This window comes from Penicillium daleae, assembly GCF_028827525.1.
Source record: "Penicillium daleae strain IBT 16125 chromosome Unknown utg000008l_segment0_segment0, whole genome shotgun sequence".
NCBI classification, from domain to species: Eukaryota; Fungi; Ascomycota; class Eurotiomycetes; order Eurotiales; family Aspergillaceae; genus Penicillium; species Penicillium daleae.
Window position 1 is genome coordinate 7,171,288 of NW_026623156.1, and position 18,536 is coordinate 7,189,823.

At 48.7% G+C, this 18,536-nt stretch overlaps 5 protein-coding genes across 5 annotated transcripts; 3 read left to right on the plus strand and 2 right to left on the minus strand.

The window, feature by feature from the left end:
- Positions 1-70: 70 nt before the first annotated feature.
- N7458_011077 (CeGAL family transcription factor) lies at positions 71-2,212 on the minus strand (the record flags this gene model as incomplete). The annotated part of the gene is made up of 1 exon (XM_056914459.1): positions 71-2,212. The coding sequence occupies one exon, from the start codon at positions 2,210-2,212 to the stop codon at positions 71-73; it is 2,142 nt and encodes a 713-aa protein (XP_056763308.1).
- Positions 2,213-2,935: 723 nt separating this feature from the next.
- On the plus strand, positions 2,936-3,631 carry N7458_011078 (cytochrome P450 family protein; the record flags this gene model as incomplete). Its single annotated transcript, XM_056914460.1, has 1 exon — positions 2,936-3,631. One exon carries the CDS (start codon positions 2,936-2,938, stop codon positions 3,629-3,631), a length of 696 nt encoding a protein of 231 aa, XP_056763309.1.
- A 2,857-nt stretch (positions 3,632-6,488) lies between these two features.
- Positions 6,489-7,253, plus strand: N7458_011079 (uncharacterized protein; the record flags this gene model as incomplete). Its single annotated transcript, XM_056914461.1, has 1 exon — positions 6,489-7,253. The coding sequence occupies one exon, from the start codon at positions 6,489-6,491 to the stop codon at positions 7,251-7,253; it is 765 nt and encodes a 254-aa protein (XP_056763310.1).
- Positions 7,254-8,609: 1,356 nt separating this feature from the next.
- N7458_011080 (rDNA-binding RNA polymerase I transcriptional factor) lies at positions 8,610-10,679 on the plus strand (the record flags this gene model as incomplete). Its single annotated transcript, XM_056914462.1, has 1 exon — positions 8,610-10,679. One exon carries the CDS (start codon positions 8,610-8,612, stop codon positions 10,677-10,679), a length of 2,070 nt encoding a protein of 689 aa, XP_056763311.1.
- Positions 10,680-13,907: 3,228 nt separating this feature from the next.
- N7458_011081 (WD40 repeat domain-containing protein) lies at positions 13,908-18,375 on the minus strand (the record flags this gene model as incomplete). The annotated part of the gene is given in 4 exon segments (XM_056914463.1): positions 13,908-14,051; positions 14,064-14,521; positions 14,616-14,638; positions 18,098-18,375. Coding segments are annotated over 4 exon segments (903 nt in total), but the record flags the coding sequence as incomplete, so codon positions are not given.
- Between the last annotated feature and the right edge of the window lie 161 nt (positions 18,376-18,536).

Here is an 18,536-nt window from a genome sequence, read left to right on the forward strand (position 1 = left end):
TTCGGATTGTATCATAAGTTTTAGAAGCCCCACAAGCCACAAAAAGAGAAATGTACAAAATCGAGATATATTACAAAAAGTTCCCATGAATCATCCATGGGCCATCAGCCACACTCCATAGATCGTTCATGAAAAGTGAAGACGGGTCTGAGAAAGGTAATGGGTCCTGGCCTGCGATGCCGGGGTAGAAGGGGGTAGTATTGTTGACCAAATTCCCAAAAATAAGCCCAGCCGAGTTTTGAGTACTCAGGATCTGGTCATCGTTCAAAGTGTCGTTGACATCACTTCCAGGATTCCTGGGCGTGGATAAGATAGCAGAATCATAATGGTCTCCAGACTGAACTCTTTGAACGGCAGGCGTACGAAGCTCAGATTCTTGTGATACGCCCGAATATGAGGCGGCGTTGTATTCACTGACTCCACGACCGTCATACGGGACTGAAGTCGGGTTTATTCGATTTGAAACGGGCCTCATGTTGTGATTATAGAGGCCATTTCCCCCACTTGGAGTGGTTTTCTCTTGCAAGACCTGGTTGATATTTGTACCTCCTTCTGAACCTGAGGGCCCAGGAAGCATTTCTTGTGCATTTCTGCCAGGTATATTTGTCGACAGAGCTGATTCCATGCTTTTGATTGCCTCAATGCATGTTTCTGGCCAGCTACTACCACGCAACGAAAGATTCTCCAAGACATGGACAGCCATTTTGGCGTATTTCAACGCCGTGGCAACGGGCAGTTCGCCCTCCCATGATGCATACATCAAGATGAGACAAGCCATCCATGTCGTCCAAGTGAAGGATGGCCAGGTGAGTGGTACATAGGACTCAGAAGACATGTATCTCTTCAATGCAGCCAGTAATGATCGAGACGAAGCAATACAAGTTTGCAGCGCATGTTTGTAATCAGGATTGGGCTTCTCTGAAGCAAGCAGTGGTCGATTCATCGCAATGATTGCCTCGTGCCTAAGAATCATCAGAAGTAATCGATGATACGGCGTGAGTGTGGCGCTTGCTTCTGATTCAACGTCTGCAGAATCTTCGATTGGGTTGACATCGTCGTAGACTTCGTTCCACCACTGAGACAGTTCACCATTGACATGGGAGGCCTCCAGCGCACCGGCATGGCTATGAAGAATAGATTTGTTGCGAAGCTCCAGTATCAGACCCCGTATCCTGGCAAACTTGGCGAGGTGGCAAAGCAGCCGCAGGCGCTGATCACTGGGTGGTAAAGGGTTTGGAGTGACATGTCTTTCAGCGTCTGGATAGCACACATCAATGTCATCATCTCGGATACCGAGAGGAATCCCCAGGGCTTGAGAGAGATACCGCTCCAGTGAATAGATGGACCAGAATAGGCGCCTTCGGATGCCAATCTCCTCATTGCTGAAACAAGAAAATCGGCCAGGACAGCGATGCAGACCTAAATGAAACGCCGTGCGCGTGATTACACCTCCTACCCGAGAGGCTGCATTCAGGCGCAGAAGCGAAGTGAGTGCCAATTGGGCCGTGAAGGCTGCCTGGAGCAGCGGGAGTGTTGTGGGCTCTGCAAGTAGGCTTTGAATTTCTTGCATAACATGCTGCACTGTTTGGAATACGAGGCCCGCTGGAATTGGCTCTCTCTCTGACGCGGGACCTTTGGCTTGGCGTGCATCTCCAAGGGAGATCGAGATGAGAGAACGGATGATAATCATATCCAAGTGGCTGACAGACTCGGGCCCCTGACGGGCAAGGCTTTCCATGGCCTGCAACACGGTCGGCGCATGAAGACAAGGGAAACATGGATGCCAATTTTCAAAATATCGACGCGTCCAGTTCACCAGGTCCTCGAAGCTAAACACAGCGGTTGGAGCAAAGTTCAGTTCTTCACGCAGCCAAAACGCGTCAACGTCGTGAGTACTCTGGCTATCTCGGCGTAGCCGATCATCTTCACCCGGGACAGAGCTCTTATCGCGGGTTCGGTTCTGCTGCAGGTCCGCTGACCGGCGAGCAAAGGCGTTATAGACATGCCGAATGAAGTGAATCCCGCTAGAGCTGCCGAGGAAACTAGCGGAGCCTTCGTTTTGAGGCTCCCTCATGAATCCAATTTCGCGAGGTGAGTGTCTTGAGGCACCCGCTGTAGAAGCTCGTCTGCGTCGCTTGGCTGAGCGAGGTCCATATTGCCAGTCCGACTCATTCTCCTCGAGACGGGTGCTGACTGAGGATGGAGATGCCATGGTGGCTGTATATCATCACATCCTTAGGACCTTGCCATGAAAAAAAACTTTGATTCTTTGGATCATAGCAGATTTGCAAACTTCACATCTCGATTATACTCGTCTCAAGCAAGCAGATGCTGGCCACGGCAACCAGCCGGAAATTCCAACTGGAGGTTCGTCTCGGTATGTCAGCAGACAACACGTGACCTTTTCTCCGGAGGTTTCTTTCTCCGGCAACATCCCCAGGTCATCTCACACCTCTTGAATCGACAAAGATCGGAGGAAAGTCTGGGTGGTATCAAATTGGTGATAACCATAAAGCAACCTTTATTTATTCTTTTAATCCCCTACTCTTTGATTCCGCGATCGGTGGGCCATGCGGTCTAAGCGACCTCGCACAGCTGATGCCATCATGCCAGGTAACCAGCCACGGGCTAACCTTTAACGCAATCACTTATAGATCTGTTGATACGTGGTATACTCCAGATAATGAGAACTTGAGCTCGATTTCTTGTGAGCCATGCAGACAGCGGAAATGCAAGGTTGGTTTACTTTTGCTATGGTAGAGATGCAGCACTGACCTTCGGTATAGTGTGATCGGAAACTGTATGAACTACTTGGATATATCGTGGGAAATGGGATGGAAAGTGAATTGACTCGGATATTTGACAGGCCTTACTGCGCGCAGTGCTCAAGTGAGCCCTCAAAATGCATATATCCAGAAAGTGGCAAAAGGTACTTATGTTCATTGCCATTGCGAGATGCTCTGAACAGACGGCAACTAACCTACGCAGGGGTCTGCCTCTGGGATACCTGAACCAACTCGAGCAAAGACTGTCCGAGACCGAGGCCGCCCTCTACAGCGCCCTGGTCACCCTACGCGCGATGCGCCCAACGACTACAGTACAAGCATCGACAAATCCAGACTCGGTACATAAACAAAAAGCTGCACGGATGGATGAATGGAACCAACTACCACTCCGGGGTTGGCCAGACATGGAGCGCTGGCTCGCAGGCATGTCCCACCAGTTCACCATTGAACAAAGCCCAAATGCAACTGGCATGGAACCCTCGGATGGCGGGTTTGCAATCCCACAGTCACCAAATCATCCAAGTCACGGTAGCATCCATGGCCCTGATGTAGATATGAATGCTGGGGAGCCATCGACTTCATATGGCTGGCCCCCACGGGGGGAAGTCTCCATGGGGAGCCCATATGAGACCCATCTCCGCCCACCGGGAATGATCTCCTCGCCTGTATATTCGCGGGGTCAAGCCACCGGGGGTTCCGACGGTGTGGCGTCGCCGACTGGAGGGGGCCAGGAGTATACCAACCTCGCCATATCAAATGAGAGTGGACCAGTAAGACCAGTGGAGAGCACACCGGCCACCAGAGCGGAAGAGCTGTCAAAAACTAGACCTAGCATATACTTCTGATAATCAGTCTTCAGGAAGTCCTAGACCAGATGTCTTTGATATACAAGTCAGTCAGATGGTAACGTAATTCCCGGCCGTCCTTCGCACCCCAAAACACCTACATAATGGAATATTTTATAACTTCATAATTCAACCACCAAGGCTAAGAATATAGTTTCAAGATATCTTAGTGCTTAGTATATCATAGTATCTAGTTTTATTAGGTTGAGAAATATTTGAGAGCTTAATAAGGTACAGCTATATATCTATGTTGGTTGATGAGAGCGTATTTTTGGTATTCGAAGTAAATAATTATTTTTGAAATACTTTAGTTACCCTATGATTCCTTATAGTAAGAAATTATAGAGTACTAAATATCGCAAAAATAAGTCCTCGTTGTTGACATACTATAACTTGAAAATTCGCATTGTAGTATGGTGTTTTGGGGTGGCCAGGTCGGCCGGGAATTACGTTACCATTCGATGGAGTACTTAGCAATTTACAGTGGCACCGCAAAAGTTTCCGACAACCCTTTACTTACATAACATTCTGCCGTCTATAAACAATTCCAGATTTCCAACATTATCCCTAAGTTTGAGGCAAAATAATTGCTGATCTCTAATTGTACATTTCATCTGGGAGGATTAAAGGTAAAAGAAAGGAATTCTACCTTTTCCATTAGTGTTTATCATAGCTAGTAATTTCTACTGAAGGCGGTGTAGGTCAGGCGGTGAACGGGGGTGGCCGGAAACTTTTGCGGGCCACTGTACACTGTCTGGCCAACACTAAGCCGATATGAGATGGGGTTGAACTTTTTCGGGTGTTGCAAACTTATGGAACACCACTGTATGTGTGACGGACTAGCTTAAACTGTACCGATCACGTGATGAACCCATTCTCGGGAATACAGGGGCAAGAGACCCAAGATGATCACAAGTTGTGCAACCCATGATTGATACAGTACACTCATGGAGCATGCAGGGTGACAGTGTTGAGAGGAGCAGACAGTGAAGAATGACAATGACGATATCCCCAACTCCATACTCCCCTTCCCATGCCACCTGGAGTGTGTTCGATCTGGCGCCCCACTCGCAGCCCATCCTCGTGTTATCAGTGGAGGCCGCCCCTCCCACGCCTCTTTAAGATTGAAGCGTGGCCCACTCTGATACAACCAGCCCACGAGCGACGCCTGACAGGTCGACCGAGTCGAGCCAAGTTGCCAGTGGATGACCCGCAGCAAATCAGCTGGAGGTGTCCCTGCAGGCCTCCAGGCGCCGGTCGCACCAGGAAGCATCGGCCACGTCGGCGGGGATGATGATTGGTGAGAGAATCTCGTGCCAGCCGTCCCTGGCCCTGTCGATCGGAGCACAGACTGCATTTCGCAAGGGACAGGATAGGCGTGATTTTGTGGTGAAACGAGCTCCGTGCCAGGGTTGGTGTAGCCCTGGTGAAGGGCTCTCCTGTGCTGGATTTTGGGAGGGGGCAGCACGGAGTACTCGAAGCCCGGTTGTTTCATTGAAATTCTAATATCGCAGAGCAGCAATAATAGAGTGGGGTCACAGTCTGTCGGCTGGGGCTTCTTTGTTTCGATCATAGTTCACGTGGGGCATGGTCTTTGTTCACCAGATGATCCTGCCTCCTGACAGGATATGCGATGCACCGTGAAGTGGCCTGTAGCAAAGTACATCATGGACACGTCGAGTCCCTCTCTCCCTTGGGTATCAGAGCGTATGACTGTGTGATCGGAGGAAGGGGATCATCCCGTCCTCCATTACCCAGGGAGGGTAACGTTGTGCCTCGCCCGGGATATCTCCTTCCCTGCCCTTGACACGGACAGGATGACCGTGGCCCGGGCTCTGTCGTCGGAGGCTGGCTATGACGATGGCAAATATGAGCATACTGTAGACTTAAAATATGGTGCTGGAAATCGAAGCGTCGAGCCCAGAAAATTCTGGATGAACTGTGGCGATAGGTCCACACCTAGAACATTTGGGCCCTGGGCGCTGAAACGAACCTCTCTGACTGGAAGGACCTCACAGTCCCTGGAGCGAACCTTGGGCGACAGAGAACTTTTTTTTTCCGTTGGCCGTTCCGGACGAGGGGGCGTGCATCGCAGTTGGACGGAGGGAAAACCGGAGTGGAGACTGACGAAGCAACGGAGGCCCACCGGAGTGTGTCCTCGCAGGTTAAGCGCCGCCTCTCCACGGTTCAGTTGTGTGGTCGAGAGCCCAGAACGGGCCCTCCCCCCGTAAGGGACCAAGGCACGACTCATCTCCCTCCTCCCCCTTCCTCTTCCTCTCTTCCCACACGTCCTTCATTTTTTGGCCTTCATACCGTTCCTTTCCCCAATTCAATTCTCTTCTCTTTGACTAGAGTCCCCTGGATAGAGTCATCTCTGATCCTAGGCTCCTTTTTTCCTCGTCTTTCGACTTTATACCCCCTCGGAGTGCGTCCTGGTTGTACGCCCCCATTCCTTCCCTATTGGCCCTGGACTGCCATCCCTCAAAGACGCCTGGTTTCCCTCGTCCCATTTTGCTGCGCAAAAAATCACTGGCGAAGCTCTCGACATTCATTCTTGAATCTGTGCCAGACACAGTGAACTCGATTGTTCGATTACAATCCACCCAAAAACGATTCATCTGAGACCGGACATTCCGGGCAGTGATCTCCATTCCTCGCCGTCTCCGCATCCGCGATCGTCTCTCCACGCGAGATAAACCGTCAGATTAGATCGCAAAGAGACGATAGGAATTCTGAACCCTAAAAATAAACTAGACAGTCGTCGGAACTCCGTCTAGAATCAACAAACAACGCCAATAACCGGCGTGCAAACCCTCGAGTACGTGTTCTACGACGAAAACATCCTACCTCAACCATCATGTCGACCATTACCCGCGCATTCACCAAGCGCAACAAGCGGCCGGAAGTGTCGGCGCCCATGCCATATCGCGGCGAAGGGCATGTGCGATTTAACTCGGGCTCCATAAAGCGGAGCAATATCTCGGGTCCTGTTCAGTTAATATCAACCACCAACATGCTCGCCTACAACGCTCCCGACATCCACTCCTCCAATTCCTCCTCCGCCTCATCATTGCGGTCGCGGGATGACTCCGATGCGGTTTCTCCGCATAGTTATTCGTCCTCCATCACCACCCCCGATGTGTCGCCACACGACTCTTCGCCTGTCGACGCGAACGCTGCTTCGTACTTCCCCAAGCGGTCTGCGACGGTGACGAGCCACCCCCGCTCCTCCACGACCTCCTCGTCATCTAACGATGCCCCGATGGTCCCTCAGCGTGCTCTGTCGCACACCAAGCGATCGCATCAAGAGCTGGCCCGGAAGCGCTCCCAGCACCGGATGTCGCCACCTCCATTGGCGGCTCCACGGAGCAATCCCACTATCCGTGCCTCTCAGGACCTGTTTGCCCCTGAGACACATCCGTTCAGCAAGGAGCTGGAGCAGGTCAATGAGGTGGCGGAGGAGTTCGGTGCGACACACGTGATGGACGAAGAAGAAATGGTTCTGCATCGCAAGGGATTGAAGAAATTCACTGTCGACGATTACCTCACTGAGATCGAGGATCTCTATGGAAGCATCTTTGACGATAGACTGGGTGCTATCAGTATGGGTCCCTGGCTATGAGCTCATCGATTTCAATTCCACCCACCTAGAGTATACCTTCTTTGGAGGTGGGCATTACCCCCGCCCGGTTGATCCGGGGTAATCTCCTTGACGACGACTATCTTTCATCTTATGCGCGGATCTTGTGAAAAAACTGGATTTTCCCTCGCAACCCCCGCCACGACTAACTCTTATTCCTTCATTGACGACTCTCCGATTATTCCCCCTGCTTTGCACTATACCATGGGAGGAGCTCTGCAGTTCCTGTGTTCGGTTTATTTTGGTTTCCACCGATGTGATTTTCCTCCGTTTCACACCGGGTGGCCCTCCTCGAGTGTTTATGCCATCTATAAATTGTTATGATCTGCCTGGATCGACTCTTGCGGCTTCTATATCAGCATGTATGACACTTATGCACGCTAGAATTATCATTGATATTTTCACTCGGAATCCTTTTTCGATTCATCGATTCTCAGCGCCAGTCAATGTATGCCGAAAAGTTGAGTTTACATACTTCTCACCAGAATTCGTATCAGTCCCACCTTCAAAACGACTCGTAGCTCGGCAGTATCATAGTAAACCTGGGCGGTCTCTAACAGACGCCGTTTACCACGGTTTCTAAAACCACTCAGCTAGTATCCATTTTATACCATCTTTATGCAGTTAGCCTTGCGAAGATTCAATTACTGTTGCATACCAGTTTTTACAGGTCGTTCTATCTATCTGTCCATCGATTGGAATCAGTGGCTTCCGCCTATCTATGGCGTTATTTCGAATCTTCTCTTTTGTTTGAGAATGGTCTGGAGTATAGTAGAGTTTTATCAGCTTCATGTCCAGCTCAAAAGTAATCCTCCACAGAACCATTTTCAATCCTTAAGCTTCCAGGCATGCCCCAGGCAGCAGAACGCGACAGAAGAGGAGATCCGGCAGAACGCGAAGAGGACACGATGACATAATTCAATATTACCATAAAAGGGTTAGTGCAAGTCTCACCGCTCACTCACCCTCAGTCACGAGTTCTCCGCAGCCCCACAGGTACGCAAGGGAAATTTTTTCTCTCGAGCATTCATCTTGATTACTTGGTTGACCTCGACACACCGCTGTCTGCATCCTATTCATCGTTTTCCCTGACCGAGTGAATGCCTTCCATGGGTGCAGACAGATACCTACGGTCTCGTCCCTCCAATCTGTAGCCCTGTCTTCAAATCAGACTATCCGGAAGGTCGTGTGCTGGGTTGCCTTCTAGCTCCACCACTGTCAACACATTGAGCTACCCCTCTGAGGTCTTTCGGAGGTACAGACCGACAAATGTCACATCGTCTGTGACCTCTCTAGAGTTGATTCAACACATTTTCTCTTCCCTCCAACCAGTCGGCCATGGTCTCCGTCGCCACTATCCCACAACCCCCGGCGCTTACTGCCACCCCCTCCTTGAAGCCATCAAAGATGCTACCATCTTCGTCTCCCGTATCCATCCTCAAAACCTCCAAGCCCGCCGGCACGAAACGCAAAATGGCGGATGTCGACCGCAGTCTTTCCCCCGTCTCCTCCGTGTCGGATACCTTCGAAGACGCCCCTCCCTCGAAGAAGCGTGCCCGCGTCACCTTCAACGAGAACATCCAGACGCATTCGTGGAATCAAAATGATCTGGCCACACAAAGTGGGATGAACGTGGCGATGGTTCGGGAAGAAATCCGTCGGGCGATCCATCGTCATGTTTCATCCGGGGAGAGCGAAGCCTATGACCAGATTAAGGAGATCTTCACTGCCGATCCGAAGAAGGCTGCCGACACCGTCTACTCCTACGACCTGCCAACACACACTTCATTGAAGAATCATCTGCTGGGTCTTCTATCCCATATCGCCTCTCTAGACCGCGGCTGCAGCAGTCTTGTCCACGCTGTCCTTGAGAGCGAGTGGCTTGGTCGGGATGAGGCCTACGTGAAACTTTTCATCCGGTTCCTTGGAAACCTTGCCGCTGCTCAGGGTACCTATCTCGGTGTCATTTTCAAGATGCTTGTTAGCAAGCTCGCTGGTGTCCCTCGCGGCACTGGTAGCCTACCTGGATACCCTGTGGTCCCGGTCTCCAAAATCTACGCGCGCGTTCACATGGCTTTGCGTCATATCATTCGCTTGATCCCGGCTGGCAGTGGAACTCTGTCTCCAGTTCTTTCTCACACCTTCCCGTACGAAGCGGACCCTGCCAAGTCTTACATCGCATACACCCGAAACCTCATTCAGATTATCGACTATGCTCCCGAGCTCCAATCTGATATCCTCGCCCTCATCACCGAAAAGTTGGTCAAGATCGATGTCCAAATCCAGGTGGATTTGGAAGACTTTGAGGATGAGCTCGGAGAGAACCTCTTGCATGGTGTTTCCACCGAACCCGATGAAGAGCTCGACGACGATGACGACGCCTCCATTATTTCCGAAGACGAAGCCGATGAGGACCGACGGGTCGCCGAGATCAAGGACAATATTCACAAAGTGGATGGCATGATTGATATTCTTTTCGAGTTTTACAACTCTTCATTCACAACAGGCACACTCGCCGACAAGCGAAACAGCTTGGACCTTATTATCAGCCACTTCCAAACCATCATCCTCCCAACATACAAGTCCCGCCACTCACAGTTCCTTCTTTTCCACTTCTCTCAATTACACCCGGATCTCCTCAGCAAGATGACAACGTGCTTCTCGGATCTGATCTTTGGCAAAGTCCAGCCAGGTATCATTCGCCAATCCGCAGCCGCATACCTGGCCAGCTTCATCGCCCGTGGTGCCCATATCCCCAGCAGTCTTGTCCTTAAAACTTTCAACGAAATGAGCGCGCAGCTGGTTGAAATGCACGACAAGTATGACGCTGCCTGCCGCGGCCCGGATCTCCGCCGGTACGGCTCGTTCTACGCCACTGCTCAGGCCGTGCTATACATCTTTTGTTTCCGCTGGCGCGATCTGACGACCGCTTCTATCGAGGGTGACAGCCCCCAGCAAGTGGATGAGCTGGAGCCCAGCCAAATAGCCTTCCCGCCCAATGTCAAGGATACGCTGAGCAAAGTGATCTACTCGCGTCTGAATCCGCTCAAGATTTGCTCTCCGGGCATCGTCAACGAGTTTGCTCGTATCGCACACCACTTCCAACTGCTCTACGTATATCCTCTCATCGAGAAGAACAAGCGCCTCCGTATCAGTGCCTTCCGAAGCATCGCCTCCTCGGGACTCGTCCAGGTGGAGCGTGAGATCCGCGCTGGTGACCACCTCGGCTATCAGCTCGACGCATACTTCCCCTTCGATCCGTATCAGCTCCCGCGCAGCCGTCGCTGGCTGGAGGGTGACTACGTTGAGTGGCGTGGCATTCCGGGTCTTGACCAGGACGAAGACTCGGATAGCGGTGCTGACGATGATGGCGATGAAGAAGACGGCACAGCTACTGACGAGGAGTAGCGCAGTCGCTTCCGGCTTCATGTTTCATATTCTCCCGTCTGCTTCATCAAGGTCTAATTGAAACGGCCTGATGTATTTGCTATACATTTTTTTTTTTCAGCGCGGCGCCCCGGGTTTGATTTCGATTTGACATCATCTACATGTCCCTGTTTTCAAAAGTTCGATACCAGCTCTTTCTTCCATGTCCTGATGATATGATATCGTGCTTTTGAGCGTGCATAGCATCTTATCGGAGCATCATTTCCCCTATTGCTTAACTGTTGGTTAGTACACGATCTTTTTTAGCCTAGAAAATGGGAATTCACCTTTCTATGGATTCATCGCGCACATAAGCGGTTTCTTCGCGTAGCAGAGAGCCGAATCTCGGACAGAGTAAGATCTCCATGGTGGGCTTGACCTGAATAGTCCTGGCCACTGCTGGGATGGGAGGTGAAACAAGCGAAATTCGGCAGTATTATGCTTGATTAATACCTTGTAGTGGCAAAATCCCTTGCTAGGATCTGGTCTACAACCAGTACAGTGTCGTCACTAGACACGCTTACATGGGCATACAATGGTCTTGCTGCATGGCACTTTCTGGCAACCATATTGATCAACTCTATTGGCTATAGCCAGTACCCTAGGATAACAGATATAGCGATTTCAATACTGATATCAAGGCCAAGTACATTATAAGTTCTTGTTGTTCGTGATAAAAATGCCATGTGTTAACTCGCTATTAGCCTATAACTCCGTTCTGAGTTGAATCGGATCTATAAGAGCAGTGCTATTGCCAGGGGCGATGGTGTTATAGCTCAGTTTCTAAGATATCCTGTCATCACTTCCCCAATCACCATGAAAGCTTCTTATTAGACTGTTAGATATGTTAGGGGCATGCTCGATCGGTTCCGAGTCTGATGTTGTGTCGTCCCGTTGGGCTTGGATCTCAAGGATGTTGGGCTTCAGTCTATGTTTAAAGGCCACTGCTTGAGTGTAGTTGCAGGCTTGTGGCTGAGTAGCAGGTATATTATATGAAGCTACCCATGAAGCCAGGATGGGGGTTTGGCCTAATCTTTAAACTGGTCTTTTGGGGTATTATAAAAACCACCTGTAGACCGTGTTTATTCACCCGGTGTTCCCCTGCTCGTTGCGCGCACCTTGGAAGACTTTGTCAGAACTTCAGAGCTTTCGGCTGTGAGTTGCGCGAAATATTGCTGAGATGTCGCTAACGGGTGCAGCGTGTATATCGTGCTATGACAGACTCGATAGTCAACTGCAAGAATTACGGTGCAGTTATACCGGGCACTGAGTAAGTGTGTCCACAATGCGGGAAGTATTGTCGGTAGTAGGTACGTACTTTGATCTTAGATTGAAGATGTTCCGGATTGATAGGTAGAATAAACTAGGCATGCTTTAAATTGGGGGTCAACTTGATGTTGTTGAATCTCGTATTTATTTGGTGATCACTGTTCCTAGTGTCGTGAGGCTTGTCATGGTTCGCGACATGGGATCCCTGTTTACATCCTGAGCCTTCAGCTGTCTAGCTATTATTAATTCGCTTTCATCTATTTATTAGTTATACTGTCGGTTACATCGAGAGAAAACTGGTAGTTTTTTGGTACATAGTTCCCAAATTATCAATCCGTGGGCCCAGATGTTTGATCATAGTGGGATCTGCGCCTGCACGCATGGAACAATATTACCTTGCGTTTTCCGGCTGCACCTCGAAACAGTCTACTTTATATACAATAACTAGGTAGACAATACAACCTCGTCAAGCTCATATTCATTCCACTTTTTGCAGCAAGGACTGCTACACATGTGTGAGTGTGGGGTGTATTACACCAGATGTAAAAACAAGGTCTACACACACATGATGTCATCCCCGAAGCCATAGATAGCCATAGCCACCCGAGTATGGCCAGATTTACAAGGCACGTTCCAAATTCAACCCCGTCTCAGACTGAAGTCGACCTCTCCATCTCAAAAGTCCAAAATATAGTGTAGATAAAATCAAAACGCAAACGCAAACGCAATGTTGACGTCCACGTGCGGCTACATTCGTATTCCTCCCGTGCCTTGTTTCCCCTCGTCTTGGCACTATCAAAAGTTCTTCATAGTGGATGTTCTACGGCGGCTATCCGTAGGATGGCCTAGTATTCGGTTGCACTTTTTTGCACATAACCTTTGGAGTCCTATCTAAAATCATAGCAACCTAGTAGAAGTGATCCTAGCATTCTAACTGGTGCTAGCTCTCGAAGATATTCGGATTTATTTTGCTTCTATAGTCTATCGCTAACCACTATCTAACAAAAATATTATTTACTATCTTAGTCTAGAGGAGATAGTCCTGCTTTCGTAGAGCACTAGCTTATTTAAGGGACTTAGGGATAGAGGGTAAAGGCGTAACCAAGGCAAGGTTAGTATTAAGTAGAGAATTAGGCGTAAGATAACTAAATAATATATACAGTGGCCGTTCAAATGTATTTGGTACATAGTACTTCCGGCCCATACCGCTTTTCTACACCGTCTACTTAAATTAGTCACACGCGTCCTCCCGCAAGCGGTCGAATCTAGTAAATTCGCTTAGATTATTGGTATTTTGTTAATCTAGCTAGAGCAATACCTCATCATGGAGAGGAGGTCATTAGATACAACAGATGGTATACTAGTTATTGAAATATCGAATGAACTTGGTGGTTTAACCGGCAGAAAAATAAGTGGGGCATGTAGCGTGTTCCAAATACTTTTGAACGCTGACTGTATATCTGTATCACTCGACCAGAGCGTATTTTTGGTAATGCAAGTAAATAATCATATAATCTACATTTCAGTTAAGTTATACTATTTCTCACGCCAAGAAACACCATCCTACGACAAATCAAGTAAAACTGACTTCTCGTTGTTGATATACAGTGACCTGAAAAATAGCATTTACTGTGTCGATGGTATCGTTCTAGTCGACTCGACTGCATATCAACCTCGGCGTCTCGTTCTTCACTTAGCACTCTCAGGGAACTGACAGCAAACCATCGGTGTACCTGTTGATCTGGTAGACAGGATCTCAACCAGGTATGAAAATCTACACTCCTTCGATCCTACATATTTCATATGAACAGAAAGACAATGAGGCCGATAGCAGACACCGGCTGATCATCATCATCATCATCATCATAACAGTGATAATAATATATTCGCATTCATTTATTCATTTGAAAGCTCATACTCTGAATTTATACCAACCGTGGCTCATCCGTGTCGGGTATCCCAGAGCTGGACCGTCTTATCACGAGAGCAAGACGCCAACAGTTGGCCATCGGGAGAAAAGGCTACCGACGACACATCTTTTGAATGGGCCTTGAGAGTCTGCTGCAGCGTGCCCGTGTAGGCATCCTAGAGCCGGACAGTGTAATCACGAGAGCCGGACGCCAGCAGACGGCCATCAGGAGAGAAGGCCACCGAATTTACGCAATCTGAATGGGCCTTGAGAGTCCGCTGTGGCTCACCCGTGCCGGCATCCCAGAGCCGGATAAACATGGAACCAGACGCCAGAAGTCGGCCGTCAGGAGAGAAGGCTACTGACTTCACTGCACCAGAATCGACCTTAAGAATCCGCTGTAGTGCGCCCGTGGCGGTATCCCAGAGCTGGATAGTTCCGTCATCGGAGCCGGATGCTAGCAGCCGGCCATCACGAGAGAAGGCCACCGAGTTCACGCTACCTGAATGGGCCTTAAGAGTCTGCTGCGACGCACCCGTGGCGGCATCCCAGAGCTGGACCTTCTTACCCTCGGAGCCGCACGCCAGCAGACGACCGTCGGGAGAGAAGGCCACCGAATTCACCCAGGGGGAGGCCCCGTCCATCACTTATAATCGACCTTAAGTGTCTGCTGTAGAGCACCTGTGGTGACAACCCAGAGCCGGACCTTATGTCAACACAGCCCTTCAGGATGCAGAGACCGATATAACCCCACAGCTTGGGACTTTAACATATCTAGTAGACATGTGGTGGATATTTACTTACTTCCAGGTCTCCTTCGCGTTCCTTTCGCTGTTCTCCTGTTCTCCGTGCCAGCTATGCACTCCGTAAGGAACGCACTAAGGCCTAATTCAGCCATTGGAGACCGCCCACTTGAACAATTAGTCGCTATGCCTGGGGAGGGCTTCCGTAATGCTAATAGAAAACTGGGGCGGGTTCAGGGGGATCGACACCTCCTATGTTTGGATCTACTACGCGCGTAAGGAGATCGGGGAAACCTCCAAACATTTATATAACATGCACTACTTGCTACTTCAATTCCAGCCTAGCAAGTCCATCCAGAACAAAATACGCATCCGCACTTCGCACTTTTATTTAAAAATCATTCTTCCATCACGAGCAATGCAGTTCTACGGAGTTCTTTTGCCAGTCGCGACCCTCTTGGCTGCTACCGCTAACGCTGCTGACTGCTATTCGCAAAGCGGATCCCAACAATGTGTCAATTCTACTGATCTTCTAATTAACCGCGAGGTGAGTTGACAAATATATAGGGTGGAAGGATAACGGATCTAGAGAGGCTGCCACACGCGTTAGTCTATACTAAGATGAGTCAATGTTTGCAATCAATCAAAATAATCGTGTGTAATAGCCGTTAGGGAATCATTACCTAGATCTCGAACCTGTTCAATCTAGCATATCGTTTTTTTACATCAGAAACACCCGAGGCATTTTGAGACTATATCCTTTCCTGAGCTAGAATAGGTCTTTCTGCACGGGTACAGTGGTGCAATCTCTCACTCTCGTCCTCTTACTACCCTAGCTCGCGACCTCTATGGCAGGCATTTGTCGTCATCGTCGGTCTCCTCGAAGCTTTTTACTAGCGCATATAGTAGGTCGACGCAAAACTTTTAAAATAGACTTCCGTAGACAGGACTCTCATAACGCTATACCTTTTACGGTTAGCCTACCCCTGACCTACACTCTTGGCAGTATCTTGCGAATAGTAATTATTATAGAATCTTATATAGCTACGGCCGTATGGAAACTTATATAAGACTTAAAGAAATAGAACATCACTGTGTTTGATAATATCCCCTTTACAGACGAACTATATATCTATATTCTTATTGTGAGCTTAATTCCCTATAAATTCCTTACTAGTATCTACCTTATCTACTAATACTAACCCCCCTTAGCCTCTACCACCAACCAACCATGAAGCTTATCACCCTAACAATAACCACCTTCCTCGCCCTCCTGACCCCGACCGCCCTAGCCCAGGACCACAGTATACCCGAGAGCGAAGACCTCTTCGCCCGGCTCCACCTCTGGGACGATACTACCGGTACACACAACTATATCTGGCTAGCAGATTATAGGCAGAACGGGCAATGCACCGATATCTTGTCAGACCAGGCAACGAGTATCCAAGTGGACTTATGGAACTGCGGGACTCAGAAATGCACTGTCTTCCTTTCAACAGACTGCAGTGGTAACGGAGATATCTTCTTCGACCGGCCGTCGGATTACAGTGCCGAGGCGTCATCGGTTAACCTGGGCCCGTGGAGGTTGTGGGGGTCTGTGTTATGTCAGTGGGAGGATTCTAGTTCTTGCCGCCCTGAGGCTGCGTCTATTACGCCTACCCCCGCGTCTACCTGAAGGAGTGGTAGGGGATACGAGGTATCTTCTGTCGGGTGTTGGGAAATAAGTTGTTTCAGGATATAAAGAGGCAATCGAGAAGGTAGTAGAGTGATATTATTGGTAACACTATTCGCACTTTATAGGAAATCTGCTCGTACTATATAGTGCCTGATTTCGGCCTGATTTAGCCTGATTCTACCTAATTTCTACTAAGCCCGTCACGCTATTTAATTACGATTCTAACCACCCTCCCTTTCTTATTTATATATATCCTTCCTTCTTCCCATCTATCTTCTACTACTACTAGACTATATAACTACCTACTACCCTACTAGAATCGTATAACCTATCCACTAATTTAATTCAATCTTCTTCTACTAATTCGCTACTTACTAATCTGCCTTCCTCTTTGTTGGAATTACGTCTGGTGCATAAAACCGTGGTAGAGATCGTTCGTGCGCACTAATCTTAGTGCCACGATTATGGAAGAGAGACGAAACAAGATAGATCGCAATCGGCTGATCAGACAGAAGAATCAAGCAGTGGAAGGTTGATTCAGATGGTCTATAATTCTTCCTGAGATAAAAAAGATATCAAACTTGTTCAATTTAGATAGTAAATACGGTAGTATTTATAACATAAGGTATAAGGTAAATATTATATAGAGAAATCAAGAACATCTAAGGTTATCTTAGAGTGTTAAGCATTCTCTAGCCTAGATAGGTAATATTAATAAGATCGTTAAGGATCGAATTAGTTAATCAGGGAATAGGGTAAATAAGATAGGGTTTTCTCCGCAGAAGAACTAGGAAGATTACTTAGTAAGTAGGCAGGATTTAATTTCTCGCCCTATTAATGCTCTTCTGAAACGATAGACTTATTAAACAAGCTAATAGCGAAAATACCTTATTCAATCCCAGCTTCAAATCCTGCCTCTCTCAATATCATAGGACCAGAAGTGGATTATAACGCGAGTCACACGATCCTGTTCCAGACCCTGTTTCTCTTGGCGTATAGCGATCAATGAACAATTCGGAAGTACCTTCGTCATGAATTAATGGCCGCAGAGCCTTTCCAGTAACCTATATAGTTGCCACTAGGCAATTGCGACCGATGCTCTTTGATAAGTCGAATCAGCTTCAGCTTAGAGGAACTTGGCTACGGGTGAATTCGCGAGTTCCGCTAGTCATAGCTCTATGTATATAACGCTACTCTTCCCCCCTACTCTTGACATTCAGATCAAAGTCTTACTCCTCTTGATTCTCTCCCACCATTTTCAACCTAATCCTACCCTTCCCCCATCCCTGGCCTCCGTCCCCTGTTACACGAGTGCCCCGAATTACCCATTCTCAAGACCAAACATCCATTTTCCTCAAGATGACAAGTACAAGTTTTCGCCTGGATTCGTTCTAGCCCTGGAACCCTTTCCATGACAAACCAGAAGCACTGAATATGCCTGCCGGAAATTGTCGTTACCTAAGCCCTGTCTTAATCACAGCCACCCCAACTTCCCTATCAGATGACGTACCAAATATGCATACTTATGTGGATCAAGCTTAACGATATCCTCTTCCCGCACGGCCGCCGAAAGAAGTATGCTTAAATACTGAAGCTCAGTCACTATCTCAATCGATACTGCCCGAGTTCAGAACTCCACAGCAAAGTATTACCGTGGAGCATAGGCACCGGAGTTCCACCCTAGAGACCCAGGTGATCGTAGCGCACATTGATCCCGCAATCCTGGATCATGACTTTTTTCAAGTGCTAGACCTTCCAGTGAAGCTTCATCCTGCCAGGAGGAGGCGAATCATTAGAGGCGGACGCCAGCAGCCGGCCATCGGGGGAGAAGGCCACACACAGCACGTCAAGGGAACCTGGGTCCGTTCCTTGAGGGTGCGTAAATTTCTGCTGGATCGCACCTGTAGCGGTATTCCAGAGCCGGATATTGCCTTTATTGTCGCTGGACGCCACCAGCTGCCTAACGGGAGAAAAGGCCACCGAGTATACCTCATAAAAAAGGCTACGCACGGTCAGTTTGAAGGATGGCCTGAAGGATGCTTCCTGCGGTGGTTGCAGTGGGAGACGATCTTGCGGTAGACCGCTTTGCGATCGTGACGGAGCATGACTTGGTTGTATGGTTGAAATGGTACCGGATACTAGCATAGATTGCGGTATTGAACTAGAGTTCTCGGGGACATCGAAGGATCGAACTCTATATGTAAAGATCGTTCAGCAATTGGCTCCAAATAGGTAAGAAGTAC